Consider the following 15,119-nt stretch of genomic DNA (forward strand, 5'->3'; position numbering starts at 1 on the left):
GTACACAGAGAAATCAGCTCACACATTTAGCACAAACCCTCCAAACTCCTCAGGTTCACAAAGCAAACCCCCAGCCCCCCACACAGCAAAGAACAAGTCCACATTATCAATGAGACTGTGATAGGCAAACTCAATACGAAGCCTCTTCATAATCAGCCCCCTGACCATCAAGACCGGGTCAGTACCCCCACGCCCTTTAATTTTGTTCTTTCTAGTACACCATATGGCCAGTTTGGCAACACCATATAAAAAATTCAAAATCACCATTCTGTCTTTTTTTGCCACAGAGTACTTAGGGCCAAAAATAAAAAGACTCTCATTAAAAGTGCCCAAAAATTTCAACCCCCAATCCTTGATTAAAACCAGAAGAGGACCCAGCCGCACACACTGGAGAAACACATGGAAAACTGTCTCTGAAGTCCCACAAAAAGGACAACCATCACCAAGTGAGGGACCAATCCGTGCCGCATGTCTGTTTGTAGCTATCATACCATGCACAATCCTCCACTGGAGGTCACCCACCCTCTTCTCAGTGGGTCTTTTGTACAGGGACCGCCAGCTACCTTTAGGGGAAGAGTCAGTCTCAACAACCTCTGTCCACTTAGTCTCTCGCAGATCTCTCAGACTATGAAAGTTCAGTGCTTTAACACAGCCAACATACAATGCCCCCTTCTTCAGCGTGCTAAAAAGGCCTAGAGGCAGGGTGCCCAGCGACAAAAGCATCCCCCGACCCTCCTGCCAGCCCTCCCAGCCCAGGTCCATCACCAGTTCAGGGAACACACACTCTTCATTCTGGCACTGGTCAACAGGAGTGACATCCAAGTAGGTCTGTAAAGGGGCAGACAGGTCAGACTTCAGCTTGTTCAGTACCTGTGAAGCCAGGCGTACTGACCTAGGACCGACCATCTCTGCCAACTGTTCCTCTTATACCCAGTCCACACTCCTCCGTAAGTGGCAGACCTTAGAGATACCTTGTTCCAGCAGCCCAATCCTCACAGCCCCTGAAACCTGGTTGAGCGATGAAAAAAACGAGTTAAGAAACAGCGGCTCCTCAAAAATCCATCCAGTTGGAGCAGCATCACTCTCCCTGGAAAAAGAGAAAAGCTGCCACGCCTCCACAGCCGCTAAATAGAAAGGAGTCAGGCCACCCAAATCCACTGTTCCCAAACGAATAGAGAACAGGTGTCTGTCCAACCCCAATCTACCTGCAGCCCTCAGGAGAGCACAAGCAACATCCATCCAGCTGTGGGGATAATGATACAGCAGCTTTTGTACAGCCTGCAGCCGCAGTGCAGCAACTCTGGATCGAATATCAATTAACCCCTGTCCACCCTCCTGCACAGGGAGGTACAGGACTGCAGCTCTCAGCCAGTGTTGTCCACTCCAAAAGAAGTTCACCAGTGCCTTCTGAACAGCATCAATCAAATACCTTGGCGGATTAAGCACAGTGAACTTATGCCATAAAGCAGAAGCAATGAGGTTGTTGGCGACAAGAACTCGACCCCTATATGATAACTGGGGAAGCAACCAAGACCATTTAGACAACCTGGCACGAACCTTTTCAACTACACCTTCCCAGTTCCTGGCCTTAGCATCATCATTTCCCAACCACACCCCTAAAAACTTCAGCCCGGTCCGACTCCACTTAATACCACCTGGAAGTGCTGGTAAAGAGTACTCTCTACTAACAGAACCACACCAAAGTGCTTCTGTTTTATCCCAATTTAGCTTTGCAGAAGAGGCTGAACCATAAACCTGCAATGCTGTTTCTAGGGACACCACATCTTGCTCATGTCGTATTACTGCAGTAATGTCATCGGCATAGGCAGAAACCTTAATTAAACACTTCTCAATCTGTAAACCAGACAGTCTCTTCCTAAGCAGACAGAGAAGAGGTTCTACTACAAGTGAATACAATTGTCCAGACAGGGGGCAACCTTGCCTTATCCCCCTGCCAACAGGAACAGGAACACTCAGACCACCCCTTACCTTGAGTAAACACACAGCACCCGAATATAACAGCTTAACCCAAGCAATAAAACCATCTCCAAAACCGAAAGCTCTCATGGTAGAAAAAAGATAATCATGATCTACATGATCAAAAGCTTTCTCCTGGTCAAGGGATAAAAAACCAAACTCCGATTTACACACTTTTGCATAGTCAACCATATCACGAAGTAAAAACAAATTATCATAAATAGATCTTTTCAGTACACAGTAAGTCTGATCTTCATGTATTACCCGTTGTAGGACCCCTTTTAACCTGTTTGCTATACAGCGTGATAAAATCTTATAATCAGAACATAGGCCTCCAATTTTTTAAAAAACAGAGATCCCCCTTCTTTGGTAAAAGAGATAAAACAGCCCTCTGACAGCTCATTGGAAGTACACCAGCTTCAAAACTAGCCAGCAAAACTTCAAACAAGTCCTTCCCAATAATTCCCCAAAAAGTCTTATAAAAATCAATTGGTAAACCATCAACACCAGGTGCTCGCCCAGAAGAGAGCTGGTAAACAGCCTTAGTAACCTCCTCAAAAGATAAAGCAGTGTCCAGTTCCTGTTGCTGCTGTCCATCCAGGTGAGGTAGATCCTCATGAAGAGTCTCAATGCACTGCTGATCCGGAGGGCGGGCCGTAAACAACTCAGCATAAAAACCCACAGCCAGCCTCTTCACCTCTACCAAGTCTGTCGTAACTGTCCCATCCTCCTTACGAACAGAGACCAGCGTCTTGTGCTGGGAATTAGACTTTTCAAGATTAAAAAAGAATGCAGTAGGGGCATCCATATCCTGCACAGACACAAACCTGGACCGAACCAAAGCTCCCTTCGCCTTTTTATGTAAAATGTCACTCAGTTCCTGCAGCTTCACAGTAAGTTCTGCCCGTAAATCCACCACATTTTGTTGTATCGTTACATTGTGGATTCTGGTAATGTCCTGCTCCAGCACACCAACTGCACGTCTAAGATTGAAGGTAGAGAAAGCAGTAAACTCCTGGCAAAAGACCCGTATCTGGGCCTTTCCCACTTCCCACCATTGCATAAGACTGTCAAACATATACTTTTTTCCAACCCACTCTGCCCAAAAATGTTTAAAATTTTCACAAAAAACTTTATCTTGCAAAAGTGTCCTGTTAAAATACCACATACAGCTTGTAGGAGACTGAAAAACAAAAGAAAACTCCACAGTACATAAGTGGTGATCAGAAAAAGAAGTGGGCTGAATCATAGACCGGCCTACCATGTTCCTTACACTATTTGAAACATATAATCTGTCTAAGCGTGCCGCAGCCACTCTCTGATCCGTAACTTTAATCCAAGAATACTGTCTGGTCGTGGGATGTTTTTCCCTCCATATATCTATCAAATCAAAAGTTGATATGATGTTTGCCAGAGTACGAGCAGACTGAGGATGAGGCTCCTCACCGTTCCTGTCATGTACAAAATCCAAAGTACAGTTCTAATCCCCACCCAACACAACTGTGTCTTCCGAGGAGAGTGACTGTAACAACTGACACAGTCTATCAAACAGCTCACTTCTATCTGGTCCCCTGTTTGGAGCATACACATTAATAAAAACAAAAACATGATCATAAACCATCGCTTTCAGCATAAGCAAACGCCCAGCCACAACTTCATCAACAGAAAGAACAGACACTATAGAGGACTGGGAGAAAAAAAAACCTACCCCAGCACTAACATTTGAACCATGACTAAGATAAAAATCCCCTTTCCACCATAACCCCCAATCAGACACAGAGTTCTCATCACTATGTGTTTCTTGTAGAAAGCACACATTAAGTTTCTTAAGATTAAAAAATTCAGAAAACACAGCCTGTTTACCCCGGTCTCTAAAACCGTTCACATTTAAAGAGCCTACTTTAAAAACTCCCATACAAATAGAAGTAAGAAATAGAGAGAGAAAGTAAAACCAGAAACAGAGAAAGAGAACAGGAGAAGACTTTTCCCCACGTGATCTGTGCTCAGACCGTTTTGTTTTTTTGCTTTTCTTATAGCAGTAACATGTTTCTTTAGCCGGTAATGATTCCTTCTTGGGAGAATGTCTAGACCCACACTCTTCTGCACCATCAACACTGAACAAACAAACTTGTCCAGATCAGGAAAATAATCACTCACCTCCACAGTTTTTCCTTTAGTCTCATCCAGGAAAGAGTTTATCTGTTCCACAGAGTACAGCTGCTCATAACTGGACTGGCTAGCTCCAAAATCAGTGACCTCAGACATACTGTCCTCCTCCATGTCCTCCTCCAGGGACACAACCGAACCAGACAGAGACTCACTCCGAGCACCCAGCTCACCACTCTCCTGAGCACCCAGCTCACCACTCTCCTGAGCACCCTGCTCACCACTCTCTTGAGCACCCTGCTCACCACTCTCCTGAGCACCCAGCGCACCACTCTCCTGAGCACCCAATGCACCACTCACCTGAGCACCAAACCCACCACTCAACTGAGCACCCACCTCGCCGCTCTCCTGAGCACCCACCTCACCACTCACCTGAGCGCACACCTTACCACTCACCTGAGTGCACACCTTACCACTCACCTGAGTGCACACCTCACCATTCACCTGAGCACCAACCTCACTACTAGCCTGAGCACTCACCTCAGTATTCACGGGAGCACCCGCCTCACCACAATCAGCCTCATTAATACCCTGGCTAACCTGCTGCTGATCAACCCCACTATCTGAAACACCTCTTCCCAAACGCTCACTTACCTTAACTCCACGACCGACCTCCGAAACTAGAGCTGTGGATGAACCCTCACCTGGATCCTCTGGAGCGGCGTCCGCAGCGTCCCGTTCCGGGGCGCTACCGGGTCCGGCTGCAGTAGAATCCCGCCTCTGCTCATTAACCGGGCACTCGAAACGTTTATGCCCGACAGTCCCACACTGAAAACACCGCAGACTGTCCGTGCTGGCGTAAACCAGGTATGAGCCTGCACCATCAGAAACGCGGAAAGAGGCCACGAGCGTCTTATCCGCGCTATTAAGGAACATAAGCACCTGGCGCCTGAAAGACAGGACATGTTTCAGTCCTGACTTCTTGCAGCCCAGCGGTATGTGGCTGATCTCGCCCGCAAACTTGCCAAAGCGACTCAGCTCCTTAGCTATGGGTTCATTGGGCAGGTACGGAGGAACATTTGAAATAGTAACCTTCGTGGCGGGAGTGGACAGAGGAGATACCGACACATAGCTCTCCTTCACCCAAATCCCGCTCTCAACCAGCCCGTTAACCAGTTGTTTATCAGTCAGAAACACCACCACGGCTTTGTTCATGCGCGACGCGGAGTGAATCTGTTCGCAGCCTATTTTTTCACCCACCGCGATCAGTACATCCTCCACTACAGCTTCAACAGGTGGAACACACCTGAAACCATGCGAACGGGAGAGAGCCGGCGTCCCCACCACGCGGCGAGACGCCATCTCTCACCCGCCGCCAATATCCCGTTATATGTAGTGAACAGTGAAACCAGTGAAACTTTAGAGATAAGTTAAATCCTGATAAACAGGGGGAGAAAAAAAAGAGAAACAAACAAAATAAATAAATAAACAGAGAAAAGCACACGCTCACCTCCAACACTCAGCCACCCTCACCCACATTCACTCCGCCCACTCCCAGCATGCAGAGAGAGAGAGAAGAGAGAGAGAGAGAATAAAGGGAGACGCAGAGAGAGAGAAAAAGAGAGAGAGAGACGGGGATAGAGAGATGGGGAGAGAAAGAGAGAGAGGAGAGAGAGAGACGGGGAGAGAAAGAGAGAGAGGAGAGAGAGAGTATAAAGAGAGACGCAGAGAGAGAGAGAGAGAGAGAGAGAGCAGAAGATGTGAAGGAGCAGAGCGAGGACACACACACACAGGCGGGTAAAGTGAGGGAGAGGGTGATGCTCTCTCTCTCTGTATGAGATGTGTGGGGGTCAGTGCGCTGCTCCGGACCCTGCTGCTCTACAGCTGCATCATGTTCCCGCGCAGAGCGGCTCTAAACCCGTGCGCGCGCTTCCTCGGACTCCTTCATGCTGCGCGGCCGCAGCGTGAGAGCGTCCGCGCGCCGACGACCACCACTGCACCATGAGAGCAGCGAGCCGCTTCCCCCCGCCGCTCCTCCTCCTTCTTTTGCTGCTGTTGTGCGCGAACGCCGCACCAGAGCCGCCACGCGCCGGACTCAGACTCTCGCGCATCCGCGCCGGGGCTCTGGCGGCCCTGCGCTCTCCAGCGCACCACCAATCAAACTCGGAGAGCGCGAGACGGAGCGCGGCCGCGCACCAGCCGCAAACGGCGACGCGCAAGACAGCCAAGACCAGGGGCGCGCACGAGGAGAAGAGCGCGCGCGCTCATCCGCTAGTTACACCGCACGACTACATGCTGTCTCTGTACTGGTCCCTGTCCAGCGGCCAGGTGAACACGAGCGCGCTGCACGAGGCCGGGATGGCCAACACCATCACCAGCTTCGTGGACAAAGGGCAAGGTCTGTCTGTCTACATGTCTATCTACATGTCAGTGTTAAATCAACACTGTTAGTTTCAGGAACACATTGATACATTTCTGCTGCTTGTTGGAAAGAGCTTTGTGGAGTATTTATAAAGATCTGAGAAGTTGGAAAAATTTGTGGTGGCCAAACATTTGTATGGCTTTACACGGTCTATTACAGTATAGCCTACAATAATATCAGTTATATAGGGGTTAATATAAATTTTATGTATTCGCACACTCACTGTCCACTGACATGTTTATTTTGTTTTGTTATGTTATTCAGATAATGCAAGCAAGCACACTTATTACCTAGATACACAGTTCTCATACGCTGTTTTCCCATTATCAGCTTATGCCAGGTCATGGTACAGCGCAAACTGGTAAATAGCTGCAGGTTGATAATAGTTGTGTTTAGAGCATGATCAGCTCTGCAGGCTGAGGAGTTCTGGTTTTAATAGATGCTTGAAAGTAAACACTGGCTGGATAATCTTGAATGGAGGTGTTCTCTCCAGCAGTCAGTTCTTACCAAAACATTACTGTATAAATGTACTCAAACACAAAAGTTAAAGGGAATAAAGGTTATAATGCAAAAATATCAATTTAAAAGTATTTGACAGTAAATCACTCAATTTCAGAGTCCCTCCACTGCCGTCAGGGACTTTTCACCTCCACTCTGGCTCCTCACCAAACACCTGTGTCTTGTTATGCTGGTATTATCTCTGTATATATAGGTCCTGTCATTCCCTTTGGACCTGAATTGTTGTGGTTGTTTACCACAATGCCAGACTTTCTCTTGTTAGTGGTTTCCATTGTTTACCGTGTGTTCTTTGTTAAGTTGTCGTGGATTTGTACCCAGCGTGCCTTTGAATATGAGCAAGGCTGTCTTTACCGATTCTGTTCAGCTGTGTGGCCATGTGATGGCCATGACAAATGCAGATGCAAAAATAAAAACAACACACTGCTCTCAGGTCTTCTGCATTAGCAGGAAAGTTTTGGTTTAACTGAGGGTGAATAGTGGGAACCCAGACAGGTTGTATGTTCCACAGTGACAACCTAGTTTACTTTTATTTTTCTAACTAAACATGTATGACTTACTTACAGGCCATATAGGCTGCAGTACTTTTACTTTGTATTTTGGGGCAAAAAAGTAAGTGTTGCTGGGGGAAAAACCTACCCAATTTGAACTAAGCACCACAAATTAAACACTGTTAAATAGTGCTGGGCGATAAAACGATAACGATAGTTATTGAGGAAAATATTTATCGCGATAAATATGATAAGCTGGACGATAGGATTCGATTAACTTTATTTTCTATTTCCCGGTTAAGTAGCGCTGCAAACAGGCGCTGCACGCGATCAGGCAGCGCGCTAAACTGCCTCTGCTCAGCCCAGGTAAAAAAAACTTCCCTCCCCCCATCCCCCCACCCCCACCCCCTCACTCTGAAACTCACACAGCTCATCCACACAGCGTCGCCTCTCCCGTTTACTCCATAAATATCATTTATACGATAAATTCAGCTGAGCTACCATGGAACACTCAACTTCTAAATATGTGGCATGGAGTCTCCTCACCAAGATATTTAGAGAGGTCATCATTAGCTAAGGTTCCTTCACTGCTTTTTACATTCTAATAAACTAATGGGTAACGCACGTTAGCCGTGTTAATCCACTCTCCGTGTAAATTAACGTTAGCTTCAGCACGAGTGAGGGGTTAGTATATAAACACACAGAGAAGCAGCACTTTCCGTTTTTGTCCTAAACTTGACTTTATTCGTCCCACCTCCATTACAGGTCACTTGCTTTAAAATATTTAAATGTTAGCATAATTTAAATGCAACAAAACTTTTATTTTAATAAACATTAGCAGTAAATAATCTCAAAATAACAACAAATCTAAAATAGAAAAACAGTAAAACATATATAATACATACTTTTTATATGACCAAAATTTATGAGACTAAAACTAGACTAAAATGTGACTAAAACTAATAATATCTGATAGACTAAAATGTAACTACAACTATTATACATTTTAGTCAAAAGACTAAGACTAAACTGTATCAAAATCACCTGTTAAATGAACACTGTGATATACTATTGTATTTTTCTTTATGTAGTTGCCTGCGGACCTGTGTGGATGTATAATGACTTTAAAATTAATTTAAAAGCTGTCTGAGCACCTTGTGCCCACCTGGCAAGATGTGGACATCCTAGTGTCTGTCCACAAGGCTCTGAGCCTGCTAGTAATTTTGGCCATAACGCCCTTATTCTGTCACCTATGAGTATAAAGAAACCTTAAAGTGTAGCAGAAAGTGATTTGATTTATATCGTAATACATATCGATATTGGCAGATATGAAAAACTATATTGTGATAAGATTTTTTTCAATATCGCCCAGCCCTACTGTTAAATATTGTTACTTGAGGAATGAAAAAGCATAAATTATAAACAGGGTTCATAACTTTCTTCTCTGTTGTAAATTACATATTACAACATATGATATATATACATTTACATTTAAGGTATTTAGCAGACGCCCTTATCCAGAGCGACTTACAACAGTGCTTCGATGTTACTTTAAATATTCAAAGTTAGTTTGTAGACTAGGAAATACGCAGAGATACGCAGAGCTTGATCATGTTTAAAACCCTAGGAACCTTTTTTGTTTTTTGGATTAGTTTAGGAACTCTTTGAAAAGATGTGTCTTCAGTCGACGTTTGAAGACCGTGAGTGACTCTGCTGTTCTGACAGCCAGTGGAAGTTAATTCCACCACCTTTGCCTTGTAGGCCAGTGTCAGGGTTTTGAATTTGATGCGGGCGGCAACAGGAAGCCAGTGGAATGAACGCAGCAAAGGAATCACATGACTGAACTTCGGAATATTGAAGACGAGTCGTGCTGCTGCATTCTGAACACTGTGATTTATATATTCTAAGTGAGAAAAGTATCCTACATTAAACTTCGAAATTGCCTATCAAGAGTAATGATGTAAATAATGATGATGATTTCAAAAAGGTTATGTCTACAGGTGAATATAATTATGATTTGAAAACAAAACAAGGAAAAGTTCTTTGAAAAGCAAAGATGAGCAGTAGCTCTCCAGTTTATAACATATGTATGAGAATGTTTAAAAATAATGTTCTTCGAATCGGGAGGAATTTCAGTGTGTAAGGAGTAAGGGCACCTATGAAAGTTACATTCACTAATACCACTTACCACGATACTGCAGAACAGAAACCTTATGTTAATCCAGTCCAGAAGAAGCGTCAACTTTCTGGGCTCTATGGCATCTGGGATAGACCATCACAAAGTAGAAATGAGTATTGTGGTCAGAAAAATCAGTATTGCAGATATTTTTTTGAAAGAAATGAATGCCTTCCACCTGATGCTGGCTGGGATGGGCTCTAGTGCCCAACACCCAAAACCACCCCACCCCCGTGACCCTTACGGATAAAGCGGGAATTGACAATGAATGAATGAATGAATGTCTTATCAGCAAGTCCGAGTGCAGGTCAGTCATGGTATGGGGGTGTGTCAGTTTACTTCTGTGATGCACATTAATGCAGAAATATACGTTGAGATCTTAGAGCCACATATGCTGCCTTTACGACTACATCTGTCCATGAAGTTTTCAACAAGACAATATAAAACCACTTGTGCTGTACACAGGGTGTGAATTATACAATGATAATTGTCAGCTAATGTAGCACATACCACACAATGCTACTGGCTGTTATCTTTCTCGCCATTCAATTTCAATTCATATTCTACAGGATCTCCCCAATAGAAATCATTTGTTATTTAATTCTAAATAAATAGAAAATAAGAATGTAACTAAAAAATTACTGTAGATAAGGATTTTGTCCCATCTCATGCACATATTTTGACACTGGGACTACAATATAAAATGTTAAGGGGAGATATAGGAATGCATTTACATAGCTTGGCTAATGCCTTCAAAAAAACTGGCTATTGTTATTTTTCCTAGTAGCCTAATAAAAAGATAGAAACTAAAAACACCAGTCTTAAACACCAGTTTACTGTAAAACTACTCATCTGAGTAACTAATTCCTCATGAGGTCTACTGCAGCGTATGAAGTTTCTTCTTAAAACACATTAACATTTTTCCTGCATTAAAACAAATTTTCTCTATGTTAAAACACAACTCCCTTTTTAGACTGTAGTTAATAGATGATAAAGTGTTTTAAGAGTTTTACACATTTCTGCTTAGGGTGTTCAGAAATCACAATCAGTTCCTATAAAACAGAACATGGATTCCCATTTGGATGTTCTGTTCCACCTTAAAAAATAGTATCTACAGCTTGAAGCTTGTGTGCAGCCAAGGGCGTAGGAGCGGGTTTGATATTGGGGGGGACACATTTGCCAATATGAACCCAAGTCCACCCTGTAGTTTCCTAGAACAACCTAAATTACTTTAAATTAAAAGTAAATTATTATTATAAGGTGATTTTACAACCTAAACATGTTACTCCACGTTACAGTTACTGTTGTTAGAAAAAATTATGCATGCAATGTCTGAATAATATACATATGACAGAAATGATCAGTTATCAGCTAATATTTAAAATAATATAACAGATTTGGTTATTATTATTATTATTATTATTATTATTATTATTATTATTATTATGTATTGGCATGTCAATTCTGTCATATCTTTACGTTTTTTACGTTTTATTTTTTTTCTACTGAGAGCTCTTCTTAAGATGGTGTCCTTTTATGTAAAAGAATGTAACTTTACGTTTCATAGAGACATGTGGTCACTGTGAACTACAAATGAACAGAAGTCACGTTACAGCTTTGTTTCTTAACCCTGTTCTTACATGTTATACTGCATATTAACACTGTTCTGCATATTCTACAGCTTCCTCTGCTTTAAAGGCATTTAATAGAGTAAGTGGTGGTGTGATGTGTTTAATACACTGCTGATATACATAATGATTAATTTAGGTAAACTCAGTAAATGACTGTTTATTAGCTGATCAGGTGGATCAGGTGGAAAACACTATTTTGGGGCAGTGATCAGGGTTAAGAAACTGCTTTAAACTACAAACATAAAGTACTGCACTAAATTCTGTCTATCCACTACATCTGGCTTCTAGCCAACTAGTTTTAAAATGAAATAGTGATTAGCTGATCAGGTACAGGTCAAGTTGAACATTACATATATAGTTTTTTTTTTCTTTAAAAAATCTAATCTAGCTAATTCCAAAGTTAAGGTAACTCACTAACACAGCTGTAGTTTATTAATCACAGTGGGTTTAATCTGTGTGCTGATTAAGAGACATGTATTTTTAACCAGCTATCAGAAACATATCATCACAGTTTACGTGGTTAGCCTACCGTTACCTTTCTTTTAAAAAAATCTCCGTATATCCAGATCTGTTTTTAAATCAGCTGCTGCTGCATCCCGATCCCGCTGCTAAATCTCACCTGCATTGGTAACCAAGTTGCTTTGTTTCTTTTTCAGATGAGCGTTTGCCCCTATTAAGAAGGCAGAGGTATTACTTCAACATCAGCTCTCTAGAAAAAGAGGGATTACTGGGAGCAGAACTTCACATTCTCCGAAAGGCATTTCTGGACCCTCATAAAGCCCTGCCCTCTGGGGGTGCAACCTCTTTGAGACTATATACCTGTGCGACAGGTAAGCAGAGGGTAACACTGCTTCATTCCAAACCATTTGAGGACCACAGTGTCCCAAAGTGGGAGGTGTTTAACATCTGGAAACTGTTTAAGAACTTCAAGAACATGCCTCAGCTTTGCTTCGAGCTGGAGGCTGTGGACCGAGGGCGACAGTTGGACCTGAGGTCAGTGGGCCTGGGTCGCTCCGGCAGGCAAACCAAAGAGAAAGCCTTCTTTGTGGCGTTCAGCCGCACGAAAAAGCACGGGCTCTTTTACAACGAGATTAAGGCCCGTTCAGGGCATGACAACAAGACGGTGTACGAGTACCTCTTCACCCAGCGCAGGATGCGGAGAGCACCGGTGTCTCGTGCCAAGAAACCACTTGCCAAGAGTCCGAAGCCCCGTTGCAACCGCAAGCAGCTGCACGTCAACTTCAAGGAGATGGGCTGGGACGATTGGATCATTGCCCCTCTGGAGTATGAGGCGTTCCACTGCGATGGCGTCTGCGATTTTCCTATACGCTCACACCTGGAGCCCACTAATCATGCTATTATTCAGACTCTCATGAACTCCATGGATCCTCGCTCAACGCCGCCCACCTGCTGTGTCCCGACCAGACTTAGTCCTATTAGTATTCTGTACATTGACTCGGCCAACAATGTGGTGTACAAGCAATATGAGGACATGGTAGTAGAGAGCTGTGGCTGCAGGTAGCAGAAAATTCCAGGAGTTCATTATGTTGTTCTGGGAGCCAAAGTTGGAAGTGAAAGCATGCTGGAATTTAAATAACATTTGACCCTTTTGTACATTCTATTTTCCCTGTGGCAAACTTTGTTCATTTCATCATCTTAGACATTGGACCAGTTAAAGACATTGGATTCTGCCAGTGATGTAAAATAAGTGACATCCAATCCTCATCCAATCCAATCCTCAGCAAATGTAAAATAATTAGAATATACAGGATTGTGTTTACTAACAGATCTGTTGTAAATCTATTTTAATATATCGTTTACACCCCCACCTGAACATGCCCCTTATGCAAATCAGGGATTTTAGTCAGTGGGCAGCAATAAATAAATAAATAAATAAATAAATATATATATATATATATATATATATATATATATATATATATATATATATATATATATATATATATTTATCTTTTAAATCACCCAATCCACTGAAATTACTGGAAGCAGCGATCCAAATGTACCAAGAGTACCTCAAGATTAGAACTATTTTGTCAACTATTTTGAGATTTGCATATATGCCGATTATATTGCATGGGAAGAATTAAATAGCCATGTTAACATCAATTATATTATAGTATGTATTGCAAGGAAATAAGCTGAAAGGCTAAATGAAAGTTAAAGCCCCAGTGAATCTAAGTCCAGGTTCTTTATGTCTAAATGAATAGGGGTTTAACAATGTATATGTACAACTATTCTTGTATATTAAATGTCAAATAACTGACTAAAGCACAGAATTTCAAATAATTTCTTGGCATTTAGAGACAATAGGAAGTTTTAATCTTAGGTTATGTTTACATAAGTTTAAAGCCACTGATCATAAGACTGGTGTGGCTTTAACTCTCCCAGAACACATCATAGGATCTGCAGTGCTCCGCCAAGACTGCCCATAGGTGACAACACCAATATGCAGACATAAAGATCAGTGTTTTACCTGTGTGTCCTATTACCTGCAGTGTTGTCTATTTCGGCCTTGCCAAAATGCACAACAGGCATACACATGAGGTCCTTCCCATAGATACATTTAAACGAGGACTGCAGAGCTTTAAGTGACACAGTAACTTGCAGAGTTTTACTGCATGTCATGAAATGAAGGTAAAGTCCAACAAAAAACATATTTATTTGGCCAGTGTCAGAAATATACATTCTTATAAAACATGAAAAGGAATATGTTACACATCATTTATGTTTTATACTTTCTCTGATTGAATAAAATATTAATATGCTCTACCTGATTTATATTGTGCTCTGAATGAATCAGAAAAAACACAGTGCATCCAACAAAAAACAAGATCCTTCTTTATATTTTATACAGCAGTTAAACATGGTAGCTTGTAGAAACATGTTTTTACTATTTCTGTGTTTAGTGTGAACATACTCCGACCAACTCCTCTACAGACAGACTGCACAACAATCAGACAAATCAGCAGACAAATCCTGTAAATGTTAATCTTGATTATGTTATTAAGTGGACACAACATCGCAGGACGTCTTGGGCTGTTAATCAAACATGCTAATTAGAATAATATGACCATACTCATTTGAGCAAAATGTTTTGTCATTTTTGTCCTTTATTAATCATATTTTGCTGGTTGTTTAATATAACTGTGTGTTTCCTGGAATTTAATCTTGTTTATTTCTGTGGCATATTCCCTACAAAGCCAAGTAACTCTAAAATACACCACTCACTGTGTCAAAATGCCTATTTCTTATTAATAAAATATATATAGTCAGTTGACTGCTGGATCAGATTTCTTACTGCACATACACTCCCTGACACCTTCAGGTCTAATGCAGTTAACCAGAGGGGAACGTGTGAACGTTTCTCCTGTTTAGATGGTCTCTGATTCTAAACTTGTGTCTAATAATAAATAGCAAGTATGTTATATATACTTAGAGAGAGTGAAAAAGAGCCAGAGAGTAGAAACATGACTTGTTTTATGGGATTAGGTTTCGGTTGTCACTGTAAGCGGCCCTGGATTGTGGCACAGAGTCAAATTGGATAATACAGAACAGGATTGAATAGTCTTATAGAAAGGTGTTGTGTTTCCACGCATAAGCAGAACCACATGCTAGCTCAGAGGCCGATGTGCTTTTTACTGGAGGCCCTAATTGAATACAACTTTAATTGCCCATCCATTGCGCTGTTTCGATTTCACAATGGTATTTTGGGAGAGCTGACAAAAGTATGTCTGTTTGTGTGCACCGGCCAGAAGACACCCACTAATCCCACATCTTGA

At 42.4% G+C, this 15,119-nt stretch overlaps 1 protein-coding gene across 1 annotated transcript; it reads left to right on the plus strand.

The window, feature by feature from the left end:
• The first annotated feature begins 5,719 nt into the window (after positions 1-5,719).
• gdf5 (growth differentiation factor 5) lies at positions 5,720-14,355 on the plus strand. Its single transcript, XM_007241709.4, has 2 exons — positions 5,720-6,481; positions 11,976-14,355. Exons 1-2 carry the CDS (start codon positions 6,085-6,087, stop codon positions 12,839-12,841), a joined length of 1,263 nt encoding a protein of 420 aa, XP_007241771.2. The 5' UTR covers positions 5,720-6,084; the 3' UTR covers positions 12,842-14,355.
• Positions 14,356-15,119: the final 764 nt, after the last annotated feature.

This window comes from Astyanax mexicanus, chromosome 5, assembly GCF_023375975.1.
Source record: "Astyanax mexicanus isolate ESR-SI-001 chromosome 5, AstMex3_surface, whole genome shotgun sequence".
Taxonomy (NCBI): Eukaryota; Metazoa; Chordata; class Actinopteri; order Characiformes; family Acestrorhamphidae; genus Astyanax; species Astyanax mexicanus.